A 20662-nucleotide genomic window follows, 5' to 3' on the forward strand; every position below is an offset into this window, starting at 1 on the left:
TAAAATAGGGAGAAAGAAAAAACAAACAGAAAAGGGAGGATATGAAAACCAGAAGAGTGGAAACAGGAGTGTTAGTTGAAGCTCAAGATGAAGGATTGTATGTTTCCGATGTTGCACCTGAGACTAGAAGCAGGTGTCACTGAGAAAGTTGCGTGAAGAGGAAGAATCTTCAGGTGGAAGATACAAATAGATCACCTGTGGTAGAATAAATATCCTCTTCCTCACTGGCTGACCTGTTGGTCATGTGACTCGGAACATCTGCACCTCTAACAACAAAGTGCTGCGTAAGAATGATCTGTATTTGCATAAACGTTGGCTTCATCAAACAGCAGGTTGACGCTTCTTACAGAAAAAGTTAGGGCCGAATTTTGGAGGGGCAAACACTAGACCGTTGCTAGGTAACAGGGAGACAGTTGTGATCTAGCAGTGTGGGAGTAGAACCAGAACCCGAGCATCAGACAAACCCGTTGAACTTCATGTAAACACTTGTTCTCACCTCATTTGTCTCAAAGGTCTCAAGTGTTTCTTCTGGATAATATGAGGAGAGCAAGTGTGAGAGATTGAGAGAGTAAGACGCATAGAAGAAGAAGCGACTAGACATGAAAAACAGATGGATGACCATTTCATGCTCAGTCGTGTAAAACAGAATTTATTTCTGGATTTCTGAGAACAAACAAATGATATCCGAGTGCCAACGTGCATCTTCACAATAAAGGTGAATTTATTTTTATTAAACATATTACAGTTTACAGTTCTCTGACAAAGTGCTTCAAGTTTTATTTACATCAAAATACTTAAGTCATTGAATAAAAGTCTGGATTAAATTAACACTCAGATTATATCTAAAGGTTGCAGTAGACGCTTGTAAACAGTCATTTATAATGATAGCTTTAATTGATATAAGAATCGTGAATAAATCCATTTATCGTTTTGTTCATACGTATTACTATTTTTATCATTCACCCCTTCATCAGAATGTTCCCATTTTAAATGTTTCACTAAAACCAACAGATTTTACTATTCAAATGTGAACTCTTGTTCGTACATTGATTTGTTATGTTTAATGAAATAAAAGCTAAATATAAATTATGTTGCTAAAATGGCACATTTAATGACATTTCATCATTTCATTTTCATAATGTGGATTTCTGATTCATTTAAAATAATCCTTTTCTTCCTTATTTCACCTCCAAGGTAATGTTTCAAGTTTAGATCTACTGATCTTTTACATCGTTCAATACTGTCAATGACACCTCCATTGTTTAAATAAACTAGGAATATTGGTGATATAGTCGTAATGTTCCAAAGTCGTCTCGGCCGTTTTGGTTTCCTTCTTAAGTTCTATAGTTTGGAACGGAAGGGCGGACCGTCGTACATTGCCGCCTTCAGCTTGGTCCAATCGGCCAGCCTCTGGATGGCCCCCTTTTCCTGTCCTAGGACACTTGCTGCCTTGTGTAGCTTGGCTTCGTTGCGCTCCAAATAGCGCTGGCCCTCTGCGATCAGGAAGTCCAGCTTGTCCATGCGGCTCTCATTCAGCGGGATGTCCTCGCTCAAGTGTGGATTGAAGCGGAAGTAGGTATCGGGTGGCAACAGGGCGTCCAGCATGGTGTGGACCTCTGTGACCAGAAGTTTTAAATGCACACATGTACAATATCAAGAAACATATTTCCAGAAAAATAACTTGATTAATAATAATGAATCAACTGTAATGAAAAGTTGCAATAATCCAGTCCCACGACCAGTTGTAGGAGCAAGTGTGAGCAAACTATCAGCTCCCACATCAAGAAGGCCCAGCAGAGGATGTTCTTCAGCGAAGAAAGTCTCGGGCTGTAGAACAGCTTCAAGACCTGTAGGTCTCCAGGACCCAGGGACGAACCAGACCAGTGTTTGTTATCAAGTTTTATCTCAATTTGGGAATGATTGCACAAAGCAGGCCTGAATCTTTCCAACTTTAGTCCAGGTTTAACTTTCAACCACATAGATAACAGCACTGAGACCCTAAAATGAAACTTTCTTCCCATTCCAAAAACTTATGAAATACCATAAGACTGTTAAATCGCTCTTGTTCTGAAATACCAGCAACAGGAAGTGGTTTTTGAGGGCTTTCTGTTGCAATATATCAAAGCAATGTTCCTAGCATCTCAACAGGATGCCATTCAAATAAAGAGAATTGAGTCCCACATATCTGAGTGATTTCTCATGTGCATTCAGGATGTGAACAGACTCCCCTCACGAAAACACACCTGCTAAGCTCACTCAATTCCAGCCTCAGGGACTCAACTATTTCACAGCAAAACGCACGGTCTGGCTAAGAGTTAATGAGTTAAGAATTAGTGGCTAATTTAATGTTTCCACTGGTTCTTACTGGAATGTGGCTTTGAATCATCCTCCTAGTCAAAACCTTGTTGAGGTTACCTTCCGTGTCAGTGGCACTGCTGATCACATTGGTCAGTTTGTCCTTCAGGCTGGTGTATGTGGTCCCATTCTTGCTAGTGGACTCGTGGCGCCCGGTGCCAAGAGACAGCACGCACTGAAGTGGAGTGTTGGGCCACAACAACTTGCACTCGTGGATGGCCAGCGCCGTCGGGTTGTTGATCAGGAGGCCGCCGTCCTGAAGAGAGCGACACGTGAACGTTGACTGAAGTGTGATCGGATCATCTGAATCACTTCTTTCTACTGGATCAAGTATTGAGGTGTGTCTTCATCGAGAACACAAAAACTGCCTCTGGAGCTTTTGCATCATTAATAGTCGTGAGGGCAGCATACCTGGTGCAGGTCTTTGCCCAATATGAACTCCTGGAAGTAGCCGGGGGCGGCAGAGGAGGCTCGGATGGCCTGCCACATCTTGTACTGACAGTCTCCAGGGTAGTGGGAGCGGACTACCGGCATCAGCCTGTAGTTCCTGAACAAGAAGGCTTTCAGAGGTAGACCCCGGTTGACGACCGTGCTGACCGCTGACACCTGGTGGATTCATGCTGGTCATTTACATGACTTGATGATGACGATGGTGGTGATGATGGAACTCACTTTAGGACAGTCTGGATCACGGGCACTCTCAATCATACGCCCCTCCCCCATGCGTTCTCTAGAAAACACAATAGGTATAGCAATATGATTTTTATTCCCTCACAGCCTCATCAAGAAACTAGACTGTGTTTGGGGGTGACATACTTCAGGATCTTCTCCCAGATCTCGCTGTTGTAGAAGGCGTGGCTCCAGCCCATCTTGACCGTCCCAACAATGACGTTCTGCTTAAAGACATCAGAACCTAGTTGGCGGTACATTTGCTCGCACTCCTGCAGGGGGATCTTGAAGATGCCCAGCATGAAGGCCAGGATGGCCCCTGATACAGGAAGACACACAAAAGATGAGAGGAGCCTCTCAAAGGGTTCGGTCTGGACAGGAGCACCTGCTGACCTGTGCTTACTCCACAGATGTAATCGAAGAGCTCGTGGACTCTTTTACCAGTTAGGGTCTCCAGCTGGTGGAGGGTCTGTAGAGCCAGAAGTCCTCTGGACACAGCAGAAAACACATTATTATATTAGGAACACAAGTCTGTTCTAGAGGTGCAATTGTTAAAGAGCAACTAATGTGTTGATTTAAGTGTCTCTTAAATAGATTTCAACATTTGAAACATGCCAGGGAGTCAGGGGAGGTGGAGTTTAACCCATTAAATAAAGTACCTTATCAGAACTTTAAGATCATTTTTCAGATTTTAACAAAAACAGCTGCATTTTTCTTTTGATAGTAGGAGTTGTATAATGTATTCTGACGGTGTGGTTGTATAAATAAGTTAAGAGAGGTGTTTGCATTCACTCCATTCAATTAGGAATTTTTGAAGGCTCCATAAAGATCCAACTACAACCCTTCTTATTTTGTAAACAAATGCGCAAAGTGGGCAGTGGCAGAGGTGCGGATTTTTTGTGAATGCAGTTGCAGCGTTTTAACACTGGGGGAGCCAGAGATAAATGTGTTCAATGTTACAGCTTACTGCTTCAATGGGTAATTCATGGTCTCCTGCAGGCTTTAAGACCTCAGATCAAGAGGCGTGGGAACTACAAATCCTTTCTAAGCTGCTGAGGATGATACCGAGATGTTCAGCTCATGGATTTGCTAACTCACCTGGTTCCACCACCATCTATCGCCAGGACTCGAATACCTCTCCCCTTCACCGGATCAGTGTAGCCGACCAAAGCCAGTGCTTCCCTTACTGCTGCCTGGAGTGGGACATCTGATGCCTGACGCAGGCGTAGCAGGCATGACAATGCTCCTTCCTGAGGAGACAACATCATCAAACATGAGGAACAGAGCACAGAAAAACTCCTTTGCGGACGATGCTCAGCTCTACCTTGCTTGCGATGCCGCGGGTTTCTGGGAACTCCAGCAGGTGAACGCTGAGCTGCTCCACCCGATTTGTCAGGACTCGCACGTCTGTGACTCTCTGAAGACCTTTGACCAGAGCTCTGGTCCGGTTGTCCACACTGGCCCGGGCAATGATCTGAACAGAGACCAGACATGTCGTTCTAGACCTAATAAATGTTCACAAAATTTTAATATTCTAAAACTAATTCACACCATTTCTGAAACCTTAATTGTTGATTCATTATTCCTTCTTACTTTTGTAAGAAGCAAGAACAAAGCATTTAAGCTCTACCTTCTCTCGCTGAGCCAGCAGGCGACGCTGAGCCTCCTCTTCTTCATTCTTTGTCTCAGTCTCTTTCCCAGATGTTTCCACAGAAGCAGGAGCGGCAGGAGACTTCTCACTCGGATCACTTTTAGTGTCAGCTCGGAATTTGGGCACCAGCGGTGCGATGTAGCTGCCGACGAAGGCCTGCACGCTGGGACGAGGGTACGAAAGGTATTGTGTGAAACCTTTTTTTGGAGAACTGCTTGGAACCGCCTTGATGATAGGAGTGTTAGTGGGTTCTGGGGCTATAGCAGTGGAGGATTTGGGTTCAGGAGGCTCCTGGACATCCTGCTCTCCCCCAGTCTGGCCAAAATAGCTGTTGATGTGCTTAGCCAGTGTCCGGCGGGTTTCGTCTATGTTGGTGCTTAGAGCTGAAGGGTGGAACAACTGAAGGCTCGGTTTGGACTTAATTTCCGAATTGGACTTTTCCTCCATTATGTTCATGTTCTGCTCTGCAGCTGCATCTTTAGGGTTCAGCGTCTCGTTCTTACACTGAACCTTCCCCGCACTGCTGCTGTCCGAGTTCCCAGGTTTGAAGCGGGAGAATTTGGAGATGATGTCCGTGCTTCCTACAGCTCTGGTCACGTTGTCAAGCGTGGTTCTGATCCGAGACATGCGTCAATTGAGTCAGCACCTCGACCACAAGTAAAGAAGGAACCTGTTGACATCCTCTTCCAATCTGAAGCTGCCGACAAGACAAGTCACAAGGTTAATGGACTGAAGATAATTAATTTTGAGAGATGAATTTCCTTATGAATTAAACGCAACTGAACATGTTAGGAGAAGACATTAGAAGAGAAGAGCTTAAAATAAACGTTTGTCTCACATAACTTTATTTTATTTAAGATGAATTATTATTGACTTGAATTATTTTTGTTGGTTACGCTGGTAAAGTAAGCCGAAGAGAACAGGGACCAGGCGACTCGTCTCCATGGAAACGGTTCCCTAACAAACGACTCGACTCTCTGAAGACACGACTTTATGACAGAACCATCCAGCAATAAATAAGAGCAGATCCAAGCCCTTATTGAACCACAGCCGGTCTGGTTCTGTGGGACGCTCGGGGTCGGAATGAAGGAGTCCACAAGTTCGAGTGGCCTGGACCTGCCTGCCGAATCCATAACACTGACTAACTACTTACGGAACCCATACAAGATCCCTTTTGTGGTGAGACATGGGTGTTCTGGTGACGTCAGTTGGGTCGCCTGTGAACACTTCTCAGTGAACGTGGGGAAGAAGCAGATCTCAGACTACATCCGAACCTGGAACCTGCCTTCGTGTTGGATCCACAGCCTGGACTTCCTCGGTTCTGTTGAAGACCCGGACCGGACTTTATACCACTACCAGGCCTGCTTCAGCACCCCATCACCCCGGACACCGATCCTAGGCACGGCCAGCGTGTACTTCAGCCTTGACGCGACCCGGTCCAAAGACCGAAGTCGGCCCGTTGACACTCACTTCGTCATAGAGTCTAACCGCTTGGTACACAAACCGGGTTGCGGAGCGTTCCGGGAGAAATGGCTGTGGGATATAATCGAGAACAAACTCTTTCTTAGGAGACAGTATCAGCCCTGAGCCGACACGGAACCACCGGGTTCTGACTGGACCCTTCAAAAGATGCTACACTGCTGTTAGCTTGTTTTGATAGCAGGTGGCTAATACTACTGAACTTTACCAGTTGACATTTAAACAATATTTACCCTGTTTTGAATCTTTTGTAACGGTATGTGAATCTATATATATATATTTAAAATAAAGTCTACAAACAATGTAGCTTGACACAAGCTAACATAAAACCACCCAGTGCACCAGCAACGTCATTTTCTCTTCCACCATTAAAAGACTGAAAACAGGAACATGATTGTAAAATAACTAGTTGCTTTACCTGGTGAATGAACTAATCTGCCAGACGCTTCAAAACAAAGCCATGTTGAAGCAGCAGCAGCAGAGTTCTGTGGCAGGCAACATGAACGAGTCAACGTCATTGAAGTTCGAAAAACGTGCAGTTCTTAAAGTCGCCTCTGGGGAACGCAAAACCCATAGTGCTTTAAAAAAATGGAGCACAAAAATAATTACTTATATTTTATCTATTATTTCTATGTACTTATCTATAAAAACAATACTCATGTCGCTGCACACGAATGGAAGCTGACGCAACAAAAACTGTAACGGTTCAATACAGTGTGTTTGAATAGGCTTGAAAGAACTTAATAAGGTGTTAAGATGGTGCAAAAGGCATTGAGGAAGCTGATGGGGTTAAAGAAAATAGCCTTGACAATATTAGTCAAATACTACATTGATATTCAAGACCAGCGCGATATGTAGCATGTTCACACCATCCCCAATAACTTTTACACATTTGTGCAGGCTTTTCTTTGATTTTTTGGAACTCCTGTTTTGTTTTCGGTGTTATCTTGACCTTTTAAGTTATCGTGACCTTTTAAATATATATTTTATTGTGTATTGTTTTGATTCTTTAAGCGCTTTGTGACCTTGGTCCAGAAAAGCGCTCTATTAAAGAAGCTCTTGGTAGTTTTTTGTACCTCAATATTATTTTTACTACAATATTTAATACGCATATATACGTTTAGCGAGTGCTCATGGGAAATGTGGTCTCCTGTCGGGCTAAACACTACCACTTTAGTCCACTGGTGTCGCTCGACTTCAAATCGCATAGAGCTGCTTTAAGGTACCCAAACACCATGATATAATTTCACGTTAATCTGTACCAATGCAAGGGCATATATATCTTGCTTAATGTCATACAATAGCGTTAGTTATTAAAATAATTAGCATACAACAAAGAAATAATTCCAATTAATCCTGAACATGGTTGACTCGAACAACATCCGTTTTCATGACCCGATTACTTGAAGTTATTTAATCTTTGTAAATACCTGTATATTTCTGTCCATAAAATTATTTATTTTAATATTTTTTTTCATTAAAAAAAATCTTGCAGTACTACTTGTTTGGTGTGTGAATCGGATTTACCAGTAAAGCGTTACTCTAAAGGGATTTCGAGTTTAGTTATATGTCGACGAAACCGGAACTTTAAAACGATTATTTTCTCACTACTCCAGGGCTTCTCGCCAAGCTCCACGTGCGCTTTGCGTCCACCAATCAGCGCACTGAACGTCATCGCGCCCAGAAACGGACCAATAGCGTTGCGAGTCGTGGAGTAGCGCTCAGGAATGCGAGTCGTCAACAAAGCAGCGTCTGCAGTGAGAAGGTCCCGCGGCGGTCCAGCTGTCCCAGCTCGAGGTAACACACACTCGCAACGCTGTCAAATGTGACTTTGTTGTAATGACTTTATTGTTCGCTTAACGTGCTAGTAACTAGAAGAGCGAGCCGTGAAATCGCCTTTGGCTGTTGTGGATGACGTTGAACTCGGGTGTGTGTTGTTGGTTTGATCTTATAGAAGATCCTCTGTGACGTTTCTCTTCTACCAGGACCAGAATAGGACCAGTAATGCAGTTTAGTAACATGTCGTGGTAACAACCAAGGTACTCAAGTCTGGCACCAAACTTGAAATAAAACGTCTTAGTGGATATTTATATGAAGTCGTGGGCAAACTTCAAAACAATAACACGTCGAAACACCTTTTATTAGTTATTTTTTCTCATGTAGATTGTTGCTTTGAGGACGTCAGTGCTATCAGTCAAAAGAGAATACTTTTGGAGATACTACATATTATTTTGTAACCTTGATTTTCTTTTTCTTTTTTTTTTTCAATATGGGATGTTCCCCTGTCAGATTGTAATCGGCGTCATGGCGGCGACACTGATCCTCCTGCTGCTGGTGGCTCACATCCTGATCTACACCGAGCTGGCGCTGGCTGACGACGACTACTACGACCTGCTGGGAGTCGCCAGAGACGCCACCAAGCGCCAGATCCAGAGGGCCTTCCATAAGCTGGCTCTCAAGTACCATCCGGACCGGAACAAGAGCCCCGGAGCCGAGAGGGGATTCCGCCAAATAGCAGAGGGTGAGAGTCACTTCTGTCTTAGGGATATTTGTGATTTAGACTTTCTATTTATTAAGACAGTCAACATTAACAGGTTTTTTTTCTACACACAGTCGATACTTGCAACCATCGTGTAACAGGTTATACACAGTTGTGCTATACAACCACTAGGGGGTTCCGTCTTTCAAACCCCTCCTAATCCCTTTACAAGAAAAGGCCCTTCCAGAAGTCATCAGACAAAAACATTTGTTCTTGTGTAACCACTTCAATTAGGTACTAAATTATAGCAAACATAGCAGATAAAATCCTTACTATTAATTATATATTTTTGGGGAATTTACAAACGTTTTGTATGAGTACAATAAGCACTCATGTCTGAATAAAATTCTTGTACCTATCTTTAAATAATCTTCATAAAAGCTTGTGAGTTGACTGAGCCCCACATCACATGACCTTTGGCATGAAGCTGGACTCACTGGTGACAGTTGCTGAGAGATCATTGAACAAACTACTGTCCATCGTGGATGATGACAGTCATCCTCTGAACACTGTCATCAGTGAGCAAAGAAGTAGAATGAGTGCATGAATGCTCCTTCCCAGGTGCAAAACAAATAGACCCAGGGACTCATTCATTCCTCGGGCTATTAAATTGTACAATTCTGAGTTCGGGGGCAGGAGTGGAGTAAAAGTATCATGATGTTCTATTCTATGTTAGTCTTTGTATCCTTTGTCTTTGTTATTTTTCTCTGATCTATGTTCTTTGTCTTTATCTTTAGACTTAGATTGTATCATCTTGTTCTTTCTCTTTATTTCTCTTTGTTCTTTTTCTTATTTTATTTTGATTATTTTTTATGAAAAATTGCTGTATTTGCTGTGGATAATTTGGAAAAAAAACAATTTCCTGAAGGAGACCTCCTGAGGGATCAATAAAGTTCTACCTACCTACCAAAACACACATGCCTGATTGGTCAACAGCAGCTGCTTGTCACTTGCAGGCATGTATTTAAGGTAAGGTAAGGTAAAGTAGAACTTTATTGATCCCTCCGGAGGTCTCCTTCGGGAAATTGTTTTTTTCCAATAGCCACAGTAAATTCAGCTATTTTTTATTTAAAAAAAATAAGAACAAGAACAAAGAGAAATAAAGAGAAATAATTATTATTCAGGATGAATATTATTTATTGGTGATAAATGAACTTGGAGCCGGAATCGTGGAAAGAAGTGTAAACACTGATTAGTGTTTTTTGTAAATGGTTTTGAATTGTTATCTGTGGAACCATTTACACATGTAGAATCAACACCCCTACTACATATATGTCCTCATTGAAGGTACAGTGAGGCATCATGGTTGGCGCTACCTCCTCTTGAGAAGAATGATATTTGTCTGTTCTAGCATACGAGACCCTGTCGGACGACGAGAGGAGGCGAAACTATGACAGGTTTGACCGGAGGCCTTCACCGACAGCGGACTACAACTTCAAGCAGTTCTTCCAGTCCTTCAACTTTGACAATGTCTTCAGAGACCCCTTTGCTCAGTGGCCTGGTCACCACACCCACCGGGAGGCCAAGGGTGGACGGAAAAGAGGTTCACAAGAAAGGATGTTTGGCGACTTGTACAACGACCTGGACAAGATGTTCAGTTCCTTTAACTCACCCAATTCCAGAAGTGGTTTTGCCGGCGCGGAGCGACACTGCAGGACGGTGACGCAGCGGCGCGGGAACTTAGTGAACACCTTTGTGGACTGCTCCTGAGGGGTGCCTTCCACCGAGACGTGAAAAGCCTTTACAAAGTGGGGTTGAACTTGAGTGCTAATCGGTTTGAAAATTGTTCAACCCCCCCACACACACTCTCTCAGGCCAGCACCACGCAGAAATGACGAGAAGAATGACTTTTATATCATCAACGATACCTCAGTGGACTCGTGTGCCTAATCCCGCGACAGATTCTGCTCACCTGTTAATTTCAGAACAAACATTCGATGTTGATCACAGAGTCGCTCAGTGAGTGAAAATGTGCATCAACACGGTCGACATGTGCAATATTCGGCTATTTTGCCCTTCTTCTCTTAACCAACAGTGTTGTCTTCAATGTCAGCGGCTGTGTCTTCACACACGGCAACAATCTGATGTCGATCAGTTTAGGTTGACGTTGTGATGCAAACAAGTTGTTGCTCACCAGAAAAACTCAAACTAGTAATATGAGGCAAACTAAACTTTAGATATGCAATTTGTATTTAATCAACCTTTCCCACTCATAACACTATCACTATTGTGACTTTGATACGATTGCGTCACAATTGAGACCAATACAGGAATTCATTTTTAAAACGGAACGAATGTAATTTTCTAAAGTTTAAGTTATTATGGAATCAGTGACAGGAAATAGTTGGAATAATGACAAACTGATGTCAGATTATTGACGTGTGTGAGAACAGCCGCTGAGTTTTCATGGTTGCACTTTGTAAATGAATTACAGTAAAATCATATATTTATATATATGGATAAATATAGCTACATCCTTTATTATTTATATCAGATGTACATTTATATATCATAATAAAGATATTTAAAGATGTCATTGTCTGCTCATTTCTTGGGGGATACGGAGGCGTCTGGTGAAATAAATGTTTATTTTTGATTAGGGACACAGAAAAGTCAATGATTTCCCAAGCAACATAGCACGTCTCGCAGCATACCTGTCTAGAAGAATTCTCAACCGTAGTCTTCAACTCAATGGTAATTCTGCATGGCATTAAAGTCGGAAAAACACTAACCTCATTCTGAGACAATGATGAATTAAGAAGCACACGATTTACACATTTTAAACATGCTACAAATATGTTGAAAGTGTTTAGTTGATAAATATTAAAATCAGTACTTTTTAAAAACCTCTGAAACAAATCAAACCACAGTAAACCCCATACGCCCTCCAGCGGGAAGTCCTATTGAAAAAGTTAATGTCAAGGTCAAATTAGTGACCAATGCAATTAGAATGAATAATAAAAGTGTAAGTACAAAATATTTTTATTCATTTTTAATTTAGAGCAAAATGACATCACAAACCTACTTGATAAGAAAACATTTAATTAATTTGTATTTATTTATAATGGTAGGTTTGAACAAGAATAAATAGGAAAAGGTCCACGCAATGAACAAAAGACATACAGAAGACACGTGTTACCACATGAGAGTGGAGAATGAAAAGGCAGACTTCCTGTTCAGGTTGACATTACACGCAATTGAAATCAGTTTCTGCCTCTGAAAGAGTTAACTGATTGACTTTTTAGGAAGACAATGACCTTGTTGAACCAGCAGCAAGTTCCCTCAGAGCAGAAGCTCATCCTGAAGTTTACCTACGTATGAATCCATTTAATAGTATTTATATTAATATAATAATAAATCTTTAATGTGCGACCCCTGAAGATCCTGCGTTGTTTAGTGATGTATTGTTGATGGATCAATGGTAAAACAAGAGAAAAAGGCAGTCATTTAAAACAGTTCTAGTTCAATGTGCTACGCCCTCTAACAGAGCTTTGTGAGTGGTTAATCCCTGACTTTACATTTCCCAGGAGCACTCGCTAAATGTCACAAAAGTTGCCATGTCTTGGTTTGCAGCAGTTGGAGGAATTTTCGGTTTCCAGACTTCCATTGGCTGAATAGAGGATGGATACCAATGAGATAATGAATCAGATTGTGGATAATAAAATATATGATATGCGTTGTGACGTCTTTGTAAATAACATGACTTTAACTTGGTTTTTGGACCGTAATTCCCTGGAGGTATGAGTACAATAGAGGTTCAAGATCAATTTAAGAGACATTTAAAACAATACATTATTTGACCTTAAAGCACAGGGAAAATGTCAACTGCAACAAAGAAGAAATTGTTGTGTGTCTAGACTCTAGACGCACAAACAACTCTTTTAGTTGTGTGTCTAGACTCTAGACACACAACTAAAAGCAGAAACATCCAACAGCATGAATGCTACACATAGTAACAAAAATAATGGCTATTATTAACACGGAAACTTAGAAAAAAAGGCCTGAGGAAGAACATGGTCCACGACATATAAAGTGCTAGTGCCATGTTGAAGTTGTTTTATTCTTTGTTTTAATGTTAAAAATAGTTTATAACAGTGGCTCTCTGATACACTGTTTAACTGGGTCCAGGCTTGGGGGCATCGTCACGCCTGACTGTCATGAGGGAAGCTACGCCCCGTGCTCTGAAAGCTTCATCTGTCTCTCGCACAGGTGGCAGGACTAGCGTATCATTCCATTCATTCGTCATTTTCACGGGGACTTTTTCTTAGAGCACAGATACAAAAGCAGTTCTAATAAATCAGTCTGTGGCTGTGATTTCCCGACCTCATTGACACACACTCTAAACTCGCCCCCTGCCCTCATATAAAAAGCTACTGCCTCTCATCAACTTCTTTATAGGACAACTGCTACAACAACATGGTTCCATCTGTGAAACTCAGCAGCAAAGCGAAGATGCCCATTGTGGGTTTGGGCACCTGGAGGGTAGGAGTCATTTTCTCAGCTTTACATTCTGGACCTCACTTTACATTCTATAGTCACAAAAAAGTATTCTAACAATTGGTTTTTGCTTTAAATATTGAGGCTCTGTATACTAATGTAATAAGATAAACAATAGTCATTTCATTTTGTTGGCATCAGTCGACAGTAGTACATCCTACCAGATGTTCATCTAATGCCAAGATTTTCTAAATACAGAATCAATGTGTTTTTTTCAAAAAGAAGTAAAGAGAAGTATGAATGACAAGAAAAACAAGCAAACTCATAATTACTCATTAATCAATCTGTAAATTATCCAGTCATTACAGTTTAATAACAGAATCCCCGGATTCTTTGGATTATATTTCAATCAATAGTGCTCAACAAACCATGAAATGTAACTTTCGTTTGGTTTTGAAAGTCCAAGGTTATAATTCTCCCATGAAATCAGGAACAGTATATCAAAATCAGAAACTTTTCTCGCTAGGATTTACTACTACTAACTACTAACCTACTTAATTCTCCCACAATGAAAGCTTTTGTGGAAAATATGTTTTTTAATAATCGATTATTGGCCCTTCTTGTGAATATGTGACCGAGGTCAGGTGAGTCATCAGAACTTATTGTCTGTAATGTACGGAGGAGACATAGATGAATATTTTTTATTTATTTTTATCTCTAGATACTTATACGTATCTCATAAAATTCATGTCTACTGTTATTTTGACGCATTAGTTCATGTTACTTAAGCCAAAAAAGTGCCAGAAATATTCTCCAGTAGCGATGGCGAAGAAGTTCTATTTAGTGACTTCATTTTCACCAAAGAAACAAGTCATTTTTGCTAATAGCGTGGTAAATGTTCATAGTTCATAGTGTTCTTTAGTTTAGATAGAGTTAACCAAGTCAATAAAGTTAATCTTTATTGACGAGCAGTGAACACGCCACAGGTGGATGTATGGAATCCGTTCTTCAAGTCACTCTCGTTCCTCGCTCAATAATTCTTTCAGCTCATTCTTCTTCAGCTTCTGGTATCTCAATCGATCTCTTGGTCATCAATTAACTAAATAATAATAAACAAATACATTTATTTACAACATAGGTTTATTGCTAATACCGTTCAGATTCCCAAACAAAAGCACACTGGATCCGTCCCCATGCCAACGAACACACTCAAAAAATGTGGCTAAACTTTAGACTTTAGACAATGAACATTGCCTATGTGATTCGAAAAAATACTCTATTTGGTGAAGATGAAATCACGTAACAGAATTTCTTTCTGGTCCTTTTAACCTTAAGTATAATGTAGTAGTGCGACAAAATAACACTAGTAAATAGAAGAAGAAGAAGTAAATTTCATGAGATAAGAGTATCTCAAGATCCAAATATCATGAGACACTAGTATCTTGAGATCAGACTATCACGAGATGAGAGATCATCCATGTCACCTCCAGGGCTCTGTAATCCGGTAACAACAAACCCATTGAGTTATCCAAACTATAACTTCCGGTTCTAAGAATAGTGCAAAGCCCTCAAACCAATAATGAAGTTCAGTTAGACGGCATAGCACTATGAAGTAGAACTGTAATATATATATATATATATATATATATATATATATATATATATATATATATTGTAAGGAAATGAAAACTTTACTGTTAACAATCGTCTACATTTAACACACATTTCAAATAGTCACTTGATTAACTGATGATCTTACATATTTAATTCATATTAAAATAATCATTGTCTTGCAGTGCATTCACTTAAACTAAACTCAGGTTCACAACTCAAAGGCCGAGGTCACAAACCCTCACACACACAGAAAGATTAAACAATCCCAGATTCCAGGAAGTCTGGACACCTGTCTGAGAATTCACTCTGAAGGACACAAGTCGCTGGGAACAGATTCGAGAAGAAAACAACTTTGGTAAATTTCCACTACGATCACGTGCGACGGCCATCTTAGAATCAAGTGTTTAGAGTCACTGACCAATCCTACATTCACATTTGACTAGAGGCGTTAACCTGAATATTCTACTATAAAGATCCACCATTTTGTCTGATCTTTGCGTTCTGGCATCCGAAGACGTCTGCGATAGATCTCTCTGCTTGCTAGCGCCCGTGTGCACGTAAGTTTGTCTCTGACTTTTGCATAATTCACTAAACGAGCATTTTTCTTAAACTCATCAATGTGTCTGTCCTTCATTCCACCACCACGTACGAGGCTGGGGAGGGGTCGGTTCCTCGGAACACAAAAACCCCTAACAATATATATATAATGGTAGTAATGGTAGTAAACGTAGCATATTGTGTGTTACACTGGCCTTTATCCAAACTTGAGACAGACGAATTATGAACTAAACCTTGTGTCGTTCTACAGGCTGAAGAGGGAAAAGCCGTTGAGGCCGTCAAGGCCGCCATCAGTGTCGGGTATCGTCACATCGACTCCGCCTTCGTGTACCAGAATGAGACAGAGATCGGCACTGGAGTTCAGGAAATGATCAGGACAGGTGTGGTGAGAAGAGAGGAGCTGTTCATCGTCAGCAAGGTACAAAATAACAAAGGACATATGCAAAATAATAATAACCACAGTCACAGATAGATCTCCATGTATACATGTTTCCCATTTTCTGCATATTTTTCTCTTTAGCTGTCCTACAGAAATATACAGTGTAATAAATGTTGTAAAATACATTTTATTGAAACACATAAAGATAAACTAAATCACTGGGATCTTGCCGGCTTTTAGTGATGCCATATGTTGTCTGTGATACCACCTAAAGAAATAGTACATATTTTTAGTTGTATGGTACACTGAAACATGCATAAATAATAATTGTATTCATTTTTTAATTTTAGAATAACATTAAAACATTTAAAACATTGTCTTTATCATTAAATTAAACAAAACAACACATGTTTGTTATTTGAGGAGCTAATTGTATTAAATATGTTCCCACAGTAAGAAACCTATTCAATAGTTGTTGTTTGCAGTTGTGGTCCACCTGCCACCTTCCGTCTCTGGTGATGAAGTCCTGCAAGCACAGTCTGAGCGATCTGAAAATGGACTACCTGGACCTCTACTTGATGCACTTTCCCATGGGCATGAAGGTACAGTTCTAGCCTGTGATGCCAGCAGAAATAAATGAAGACAGCTGCATCACTATAACACTGATTTGAGCCCAGCCCTAATACAGCATGAATCATTACATTAATGGGATGTTATGGTTACAGCCTGGAGAGGAACTCTTCCCTCTCAACGAGGAAGGCATGATCATTTCAGACGGGTGTGACTTCCTGGACACGTGGGAGGTACAGTCCTGGAAAAATGACCTCCTGTCTTTAGTCTCAAACCAGTGCTTACGGTTTAGTTTTGCACCTGCAGGCCATGGAGGAGCTGGTAGATGCAGGACTGGTGAAGGCGATTGGCGTGTCGAATTTCAACATTCAGCAAATAGAAGCTATCCTCAACAAGCCGGGTCTCAAGCACAAGCCGGTCATCAACCAGGTCTGAGAAGAGAAACAAAAATGGAAGGTTAAAGCTGCCTGTGCCTGATTTGAATTGTTATCGCAGGTCGAGTGCCACGTATACCTGAACCAGGAGATGCTGGTCAAGTTCTGCCAGGCAAATGGGATCGTGGTCACAGCCTACGGTGTCTTGGGCTCACCTGGTCGACCCTGGTAAGAGGAAGGACACAAGACTTTACCAGGAAGTCTAATAGTGACACTCCTGTACAGACGGACATGTTAGCAGCACCAGTATTATTCACTTTGACCTTCACTTAGCTCCAACACCGTCTCTCCATGTCCATCATGATTTTTTCCACCAGAACCGTCCCAGGATCATCTTTCTAGGCCAAATCTTTGCACTTGTAGTTCTGGAGTTTTCTGGGTACTTTCCTGCCTGGTCTTGCAAACCAGTTATTGTACAGAGGAGCTCAGCAAAACTCTTTGAACACTTTTACTTCTGCATAGTTCCAATTCCTTCTGGTTCCTGACCAGGTTAGAGAGAAATGAACTCCAAAATCATTATAGTCTGTGTGTCTCTGCAGGGCCATGGACAAAGAGCCCACCCTAATAGAAGAACCAAAGGTCAATGCCCTCGCCAAAAAGTACAACAAGACCGCCGCACAGGTAAAGAGTCTGTCTACTAAAGGTAGTTCAACAATGTATTTTGTTGGTTTGATTTTGAAACGATTACCTTAAAAATTGTCTTGATTTTGATTTTTTCTGTACTAGCTGGACTGACGAGATGTCGATAAGTTCTCACTCTGCCTCCTCCAACACATCTTTTATCTTTTTTTAGATCCTCATCAGGTTTCAAATCCAGAGGAACATTGTCACCATTGTCAAGTCCATAAACCAGCATCGGATAAAAGAAAACTTCCAGGTGTGCTCTTCAGAACTTTGTTAGGATAGAGACAGAGAAATTTATATATTTGTTATCTGTTGCAGGTGCTTGACTTTTCCCTGGAAGAAGAAGAGATGAAGGAACTAATGGACCTTAACAAGAACTGGAGAGCATTCCCCATCACCTGGTAAGAGATAAAAGCCGCGTGACCACTTGCTTTTGCTCCCAAACCGGCTTCATTTTGTGGGTTAACGGAGGAACAGGATCATAATGGGGCCTCTGTCATAAGGTAATGGAACAACAAGGTGACCAAAACCAGTCAAAAATGATAGGAATGACAAAATCATTATAAAAAAAACTGATGCAAAAAAAACAAATAATTAACACAACCACACATGCGACATGCACGGAAACACAACACTTTAAAGATACACCATGATCACACAAAGATGAAAACAAAAAATATAGGTAAAACACAAACCCGAGAATTAGCAACATGAGCAAAAAACCCAGAGTAAAACCACCATACTTCATAGATGAAAATAAATGTTAAGCAAGAATCAAAACTACACTAATGAATACTGTTGAATTTAACCTGTGCAATCAAGTTGTTGCAGATTTTGCAAACAAAACTCAAGTTCTGTACTTAAAGAAAGACGTTGAATTCTAAGTTCCTGATAAGACTCAGGAGGACTTGATGTCTAACAGTCTCATTCTGTTCCACAGGGGGTCGAAACACAAAGACTTTCCTTTAAACGAGTACTGAGTGGCTGAAACAACGCTGAAGGCTTCAAGACAAACATTCAGATCCCCATGATAGCGCTTTCTAACCTTTTGTCTGAGGACGTTTGGATACTTGATACTTGGATATTTTACAAAATGCAAAACAATTGTCTTCCGCTCCTTTCAGTGTGTGTACAATTAAACAAACATTAACAGAAAACAGTGACAGAATTTACTTTTCTGTAGACAGGAAAAAATTCAAATGAAGATTCTATTCCTTTTATTAAAGGCTAAATAAAGTTATTCTGGCTTGTTTATGAACAGACAGATCAGAACCATTTCAAGTGGTCTCTGTATCGTCTGTCCCGTTGAAGAAAGAGCTGAGCCAAAAGACAAGTGTACAAATCCATCCATTTTCGTCTGCTCTGCTCTTCAAAAAGTCAGATGAGTGTTTCAAGTATCTTGTCAGGAAGTCCCTTTGTCACCTCCTTTGAGGGGGTTTCAACTGGGACGACTACATTATAGTCATGTACCTTAATGGAATGTGCAACAAAAAAACCCAATAAAAATCAAAACAAGTAAATTAATATATTTGACGTGTCGTGTTCTTTACTCACAAACACAAAACACTTATGCTTCTTTCAAATGTGTTTATTGGTGACCTCGGTAACAGCAGGAACACAGTAACAAATGGATTCTGGTTTTCAAAAATGCTGAATCATCCTGCTAATCTGTGCGACGACAAGGAGTGTTTTGTATTTTTGAAAAGAAAAGAATATAATCAATCACTGCAAGAACTATAAAAGGAGACATTTTACACCTGTTGTGAAATCACTTGACATCACCATGACGATGGATTTTCAAATGCACACACAAATGTACACTTTCATTTTGCATCTCTCCACTCCCAGTTCATTTGTATCAGAACATTCCCGACTATTCCCAGTGTTGTGATAGAAAGCTACATTTTATTAGCAATTTATCGTTGAAGCCAAAAGCCAAAGATGAAAGCAAGTACATGTCAAACAACAGTTAGTGTTTAAATCGAGTCCAAGTCTGTTCATTGCTCAGCTAGTAGTACTAATGCCAGATTAGTGCCAATGTTAGAATTAAATATTGTTAAGTAACAAGCTTGAAAGATGATAAACACCACCATTTATATTATTATTATTATTATTATTATTAGCCATTTAAAATATGACAAAATGATTGATTAGAAAAAGGGTTTTCAGCGTATTTTACAACCACACATGTACGGTCCATGTTCAGGTGAGATTCCATAAACCTCTGTATCTGCAGCAGTACTGGGGCTGAGAGAGCAGGAGGACAGATGTAGAGTCTAGGACCGTGACGGAGCTGAAGTGACCAAAATTGGATAATGGAATCAAATAAATGTGTCCAAGTCACTTTATATTAAACATGACGTGACATTAACATCGTCTGCTCTGTTCCACTGTCCACCGAGTTTAAATAATGATCATTGTGCAACATTTGGCTTTTATTCAGAATTGATAAAAGAAAAAATAAATTGATAGCGTCTTGAAGCTCGATACATTTTACAGATTGGTTTATAACTTAATTTCAATCATTTTGTCAGTTTACATGCATCTGTGGTTTACAAAATGTTACTGGATTTATACAAGATCATAGACATGGGGCAGGGAAAGAAAAAAAAATCTTGTAATTTCTGCTTCTTATTTTAAACTTTTCCTCTTCACTGATCGAAATATTGTCTTCACGGTTGATTGATGTTTTTGTAGTCATTAGTGTCTAACAATGATTATAACAACATTGAGTTGAAACTGTTTCATTTCTAATATTATTTATATTGTCCATTTATTTTTCTGCATTCATGTCACATCTTTCATGATTGTTTGACATAATTTCAAATTCTTTGACAAAGGTTGACTCAAACTGTGCTGGTTATCTGACAATATATTGCTTTTGAATTTCACGCCGCCTGGAGCTCTGGCTATAATTGCATCAAAGCTAATGTTAACTTTCCATCAAGTTGGTGGTCAGAATGTTCGTTGTGTACCTGGAAATTCTCTTGGATCCGCGACGATCCAAGCACCACTAACTTTGTTAAGTATCTAAAGATGCATCACGACCAAGAAAGATTAAACAAATCAAAGCAGTTAACTTTGATGTGAGGTAGAGACGAGAGAAACTTTCAAAGTAAAACAATGTTACTGTAACCGACAATTCTTCTTCTTTAGTCCTCCAGACATGCTTTGCGCTTTCTAACCTTTTGTCTGAGGACGTTTGGATACTTGATACTTGGATATTTTACAAAATGCAAACCAATTGTCTTCCGCTCAATTTCATTGTTTGTACAATTAAACAAACATTAACAGAAAACAGTGACAGAATTTACTTTTCTGTAGACAGGAAAACATTTAAATGAAGATTCCAT

At 40.3% G+C, this 20662-nt stretch overlaps 4 protein-coding genes across 6 annotated transcripts; 3 read left to right on the forward strand and 1 right to left on the reverse strand.

The window, feature by feature from the left end:
- Window positions 1–697: 697 nt before the first annotated feature.
- On the reverse strand, window positions 698–6724 carry pnpla8 (patatin-like phospholipase domain containing 8). Its single transcript, XM_087787759.1, has 10 exons — window positions 6573–6724; window positions 4655–5372; window positions 4349–4498; window positions 4123–4274; window positions 3418–3512; window positions 3172–3343; window positions 3028–3085; window positions 2767–2961; window positions 2416–2611; window positions 698–1616 (listed from the first exon to the last, which is right to left on the reverse strand). The coding sequence occupies exons 2-10, from the start codon at window positions 5300–5302 to the stop codon at window positions 1342–1344; spliced, it is 1941 nt and encodes a 646-aa protein (XP_087643885.1). The 5' UTR covers window positions 5303–5372; window positions 6573–6724; the 3' UTR covers window positions 698–1341.
- On the forward strand, window positions 5701–6508 carry LOC148084640 (A-kinase anchor protein 14-like). Its single transcript, XM_087785990.1, has one exon. It carries the CDS (start codon window positions 5759–5761, stop codon window positions 6260–6262), a length of 504 nt encoding a protein of 167 aa, XP_087642116.1. The 5' UTR covers window positions 5701–5758; the 3' UTR covers window positions 6263–6508.
- A 1165-nt stretch (window positions 6725–7889) lies between the features above and the next one.
- LOC148084641 (dnaJ homolog subfamily B member 9-like) lies at window positions 7890–11227 on the forward strand. Of its 3 annotated transcripts, none has more exons than XM_087787761.1 (3): window positions 7890–7951; window positions 8444–8675; window positions 10045–11227. In XM_087787761.1, exons 2-3 carry the CDS (start codon window positions 8459–8461, stop codon window positions 10401–10403), a joined length of 576 nt encoding a protein of 191 aa, XP_087643887.1. In that variant the 5' UTR covers window positions 7890–7951; window positions 8444–8458; the 3' UTR covers window positions 10404–11227. The 3 variants fall into 3 exon arrangements, with proteins under 3 accessions (XP_087643887.1, XP_087643886.1, XP_087643888.1); XM_087787762.1 differs by lacking the exon at window positions 7890–7951 and adding an exon at window positions 8110–8193; XM_087787760.1 differs by lacking the exon at window positions 7890–7951 and having other exon boundaries at window positions 8097–8675.
- Window positions 11228–13109: 1882 nt separating this feature from the next.
- Window positions 13110–18339, forward strand: LOC148084642 (aldo-keto reductase family 1 member B1-like). Its single transcript, XM_087785991.1, has 10 exons — window positions 13110–13175; window positions 15553–15720; window positions 16167–16283; window positions 16407–16484; window positions 16558–16680; window positions 16747–16853; window positions 17225–17306; window positions 17479–17562; window positions 17628–17710; window positions 18250–18339. Exons 1-10 carry the CDS (start codon window positions 13110–13112, stop codon window positions 18287–18289), a joined length of 948 nt encoding a protein of 315 aa, XP_087642117.1. The 3' UTR covers window positions 18290–18339.
- The last annotated feature ends 2323 nt before the right edge of the window (window positions 18340–20662 follow it).

This window comes from Callionymus lyra, chromosome 3, assembly GCF_982586985.1.
Source record: "Callionymus lyra chromosome 3, fCalLyr1.hap1.1, whole genome shotgun sequence".
Lineage (NCBI taxonomy): Eukaryota > Metazoa > Chordata > Actinopteri > Syngnathiformes > Callionymidae > Callionymus > Callionymus lyra.

Excerpts from the sequence above, each read along its gene's own strand:
- LOC148084640 (XM_087785990.1), top strand. The coding sequence starts at position 5,759 with ATGAAGGAGTCCACAAGTTCGAGTGGCCTGGACCTGCCTGCCGAATCC.
- LOC148084642 (XM_087785991.1), top strand. The coding sequence starts at position 13,110 with ATGGTTCCATCTGTGAAACTCAGCAGCAAAGCGAAGATGCCCATTGTG. Across the intron at positions 15,721-16,166 it reads AGCTGTTCATCGTCAGCAAG|TTGTGGTCCACCTGCCACCT; the intron begins GTACAAAATAAC and ends TGTTGTTTGCAG. Across the intron at positions 16,681-16,746 it reads ACAAGCCGGTCATCAACCAG|GTCGAGTGCCACGTATACCT; the intron begins GTCTGAGAAGAG and ends TTGTTATCGCAG.
- pnpla8 (XM_087787759.1), bottom strand. The coding sequence starts at position 5,302 with ATGTCTCGGATCAGAACCACGCTTGACAACGTGACCAGAGCTGTAGGA. Across the intron at positions 4,275-4,348 it reads CCCGCGGCATCGCAAGCAAG|GAAGGAGCATTGTCATGCCT; the intron begins GTAGAGCTGAGC and ends TTGTCTCCTCAG. Across the intron at positions 2,962-3,027 it reads GTGATCCAGACTGTCCTAAA|GTGTCAGCGGTCAGCACGGT; the intron begins GTGAGTTCCATC and ends TGAATCCACCAG.
- LOC148084641 (XM_087787760.1), top strand. The coding sequence starts at position 8,429 with ATGTTCCCCTGTCAGATTGTAATCGGCGTCATGGCGGCGACACTGATC. Across the intron at positions 8,676-10,044 it reads ATTCCGCCAAATAGCAGAGG|CATACGAGACCCTGTCGGAC; the intron begins GTGAGAGTCACT and ends TGTCTGTTCTAG.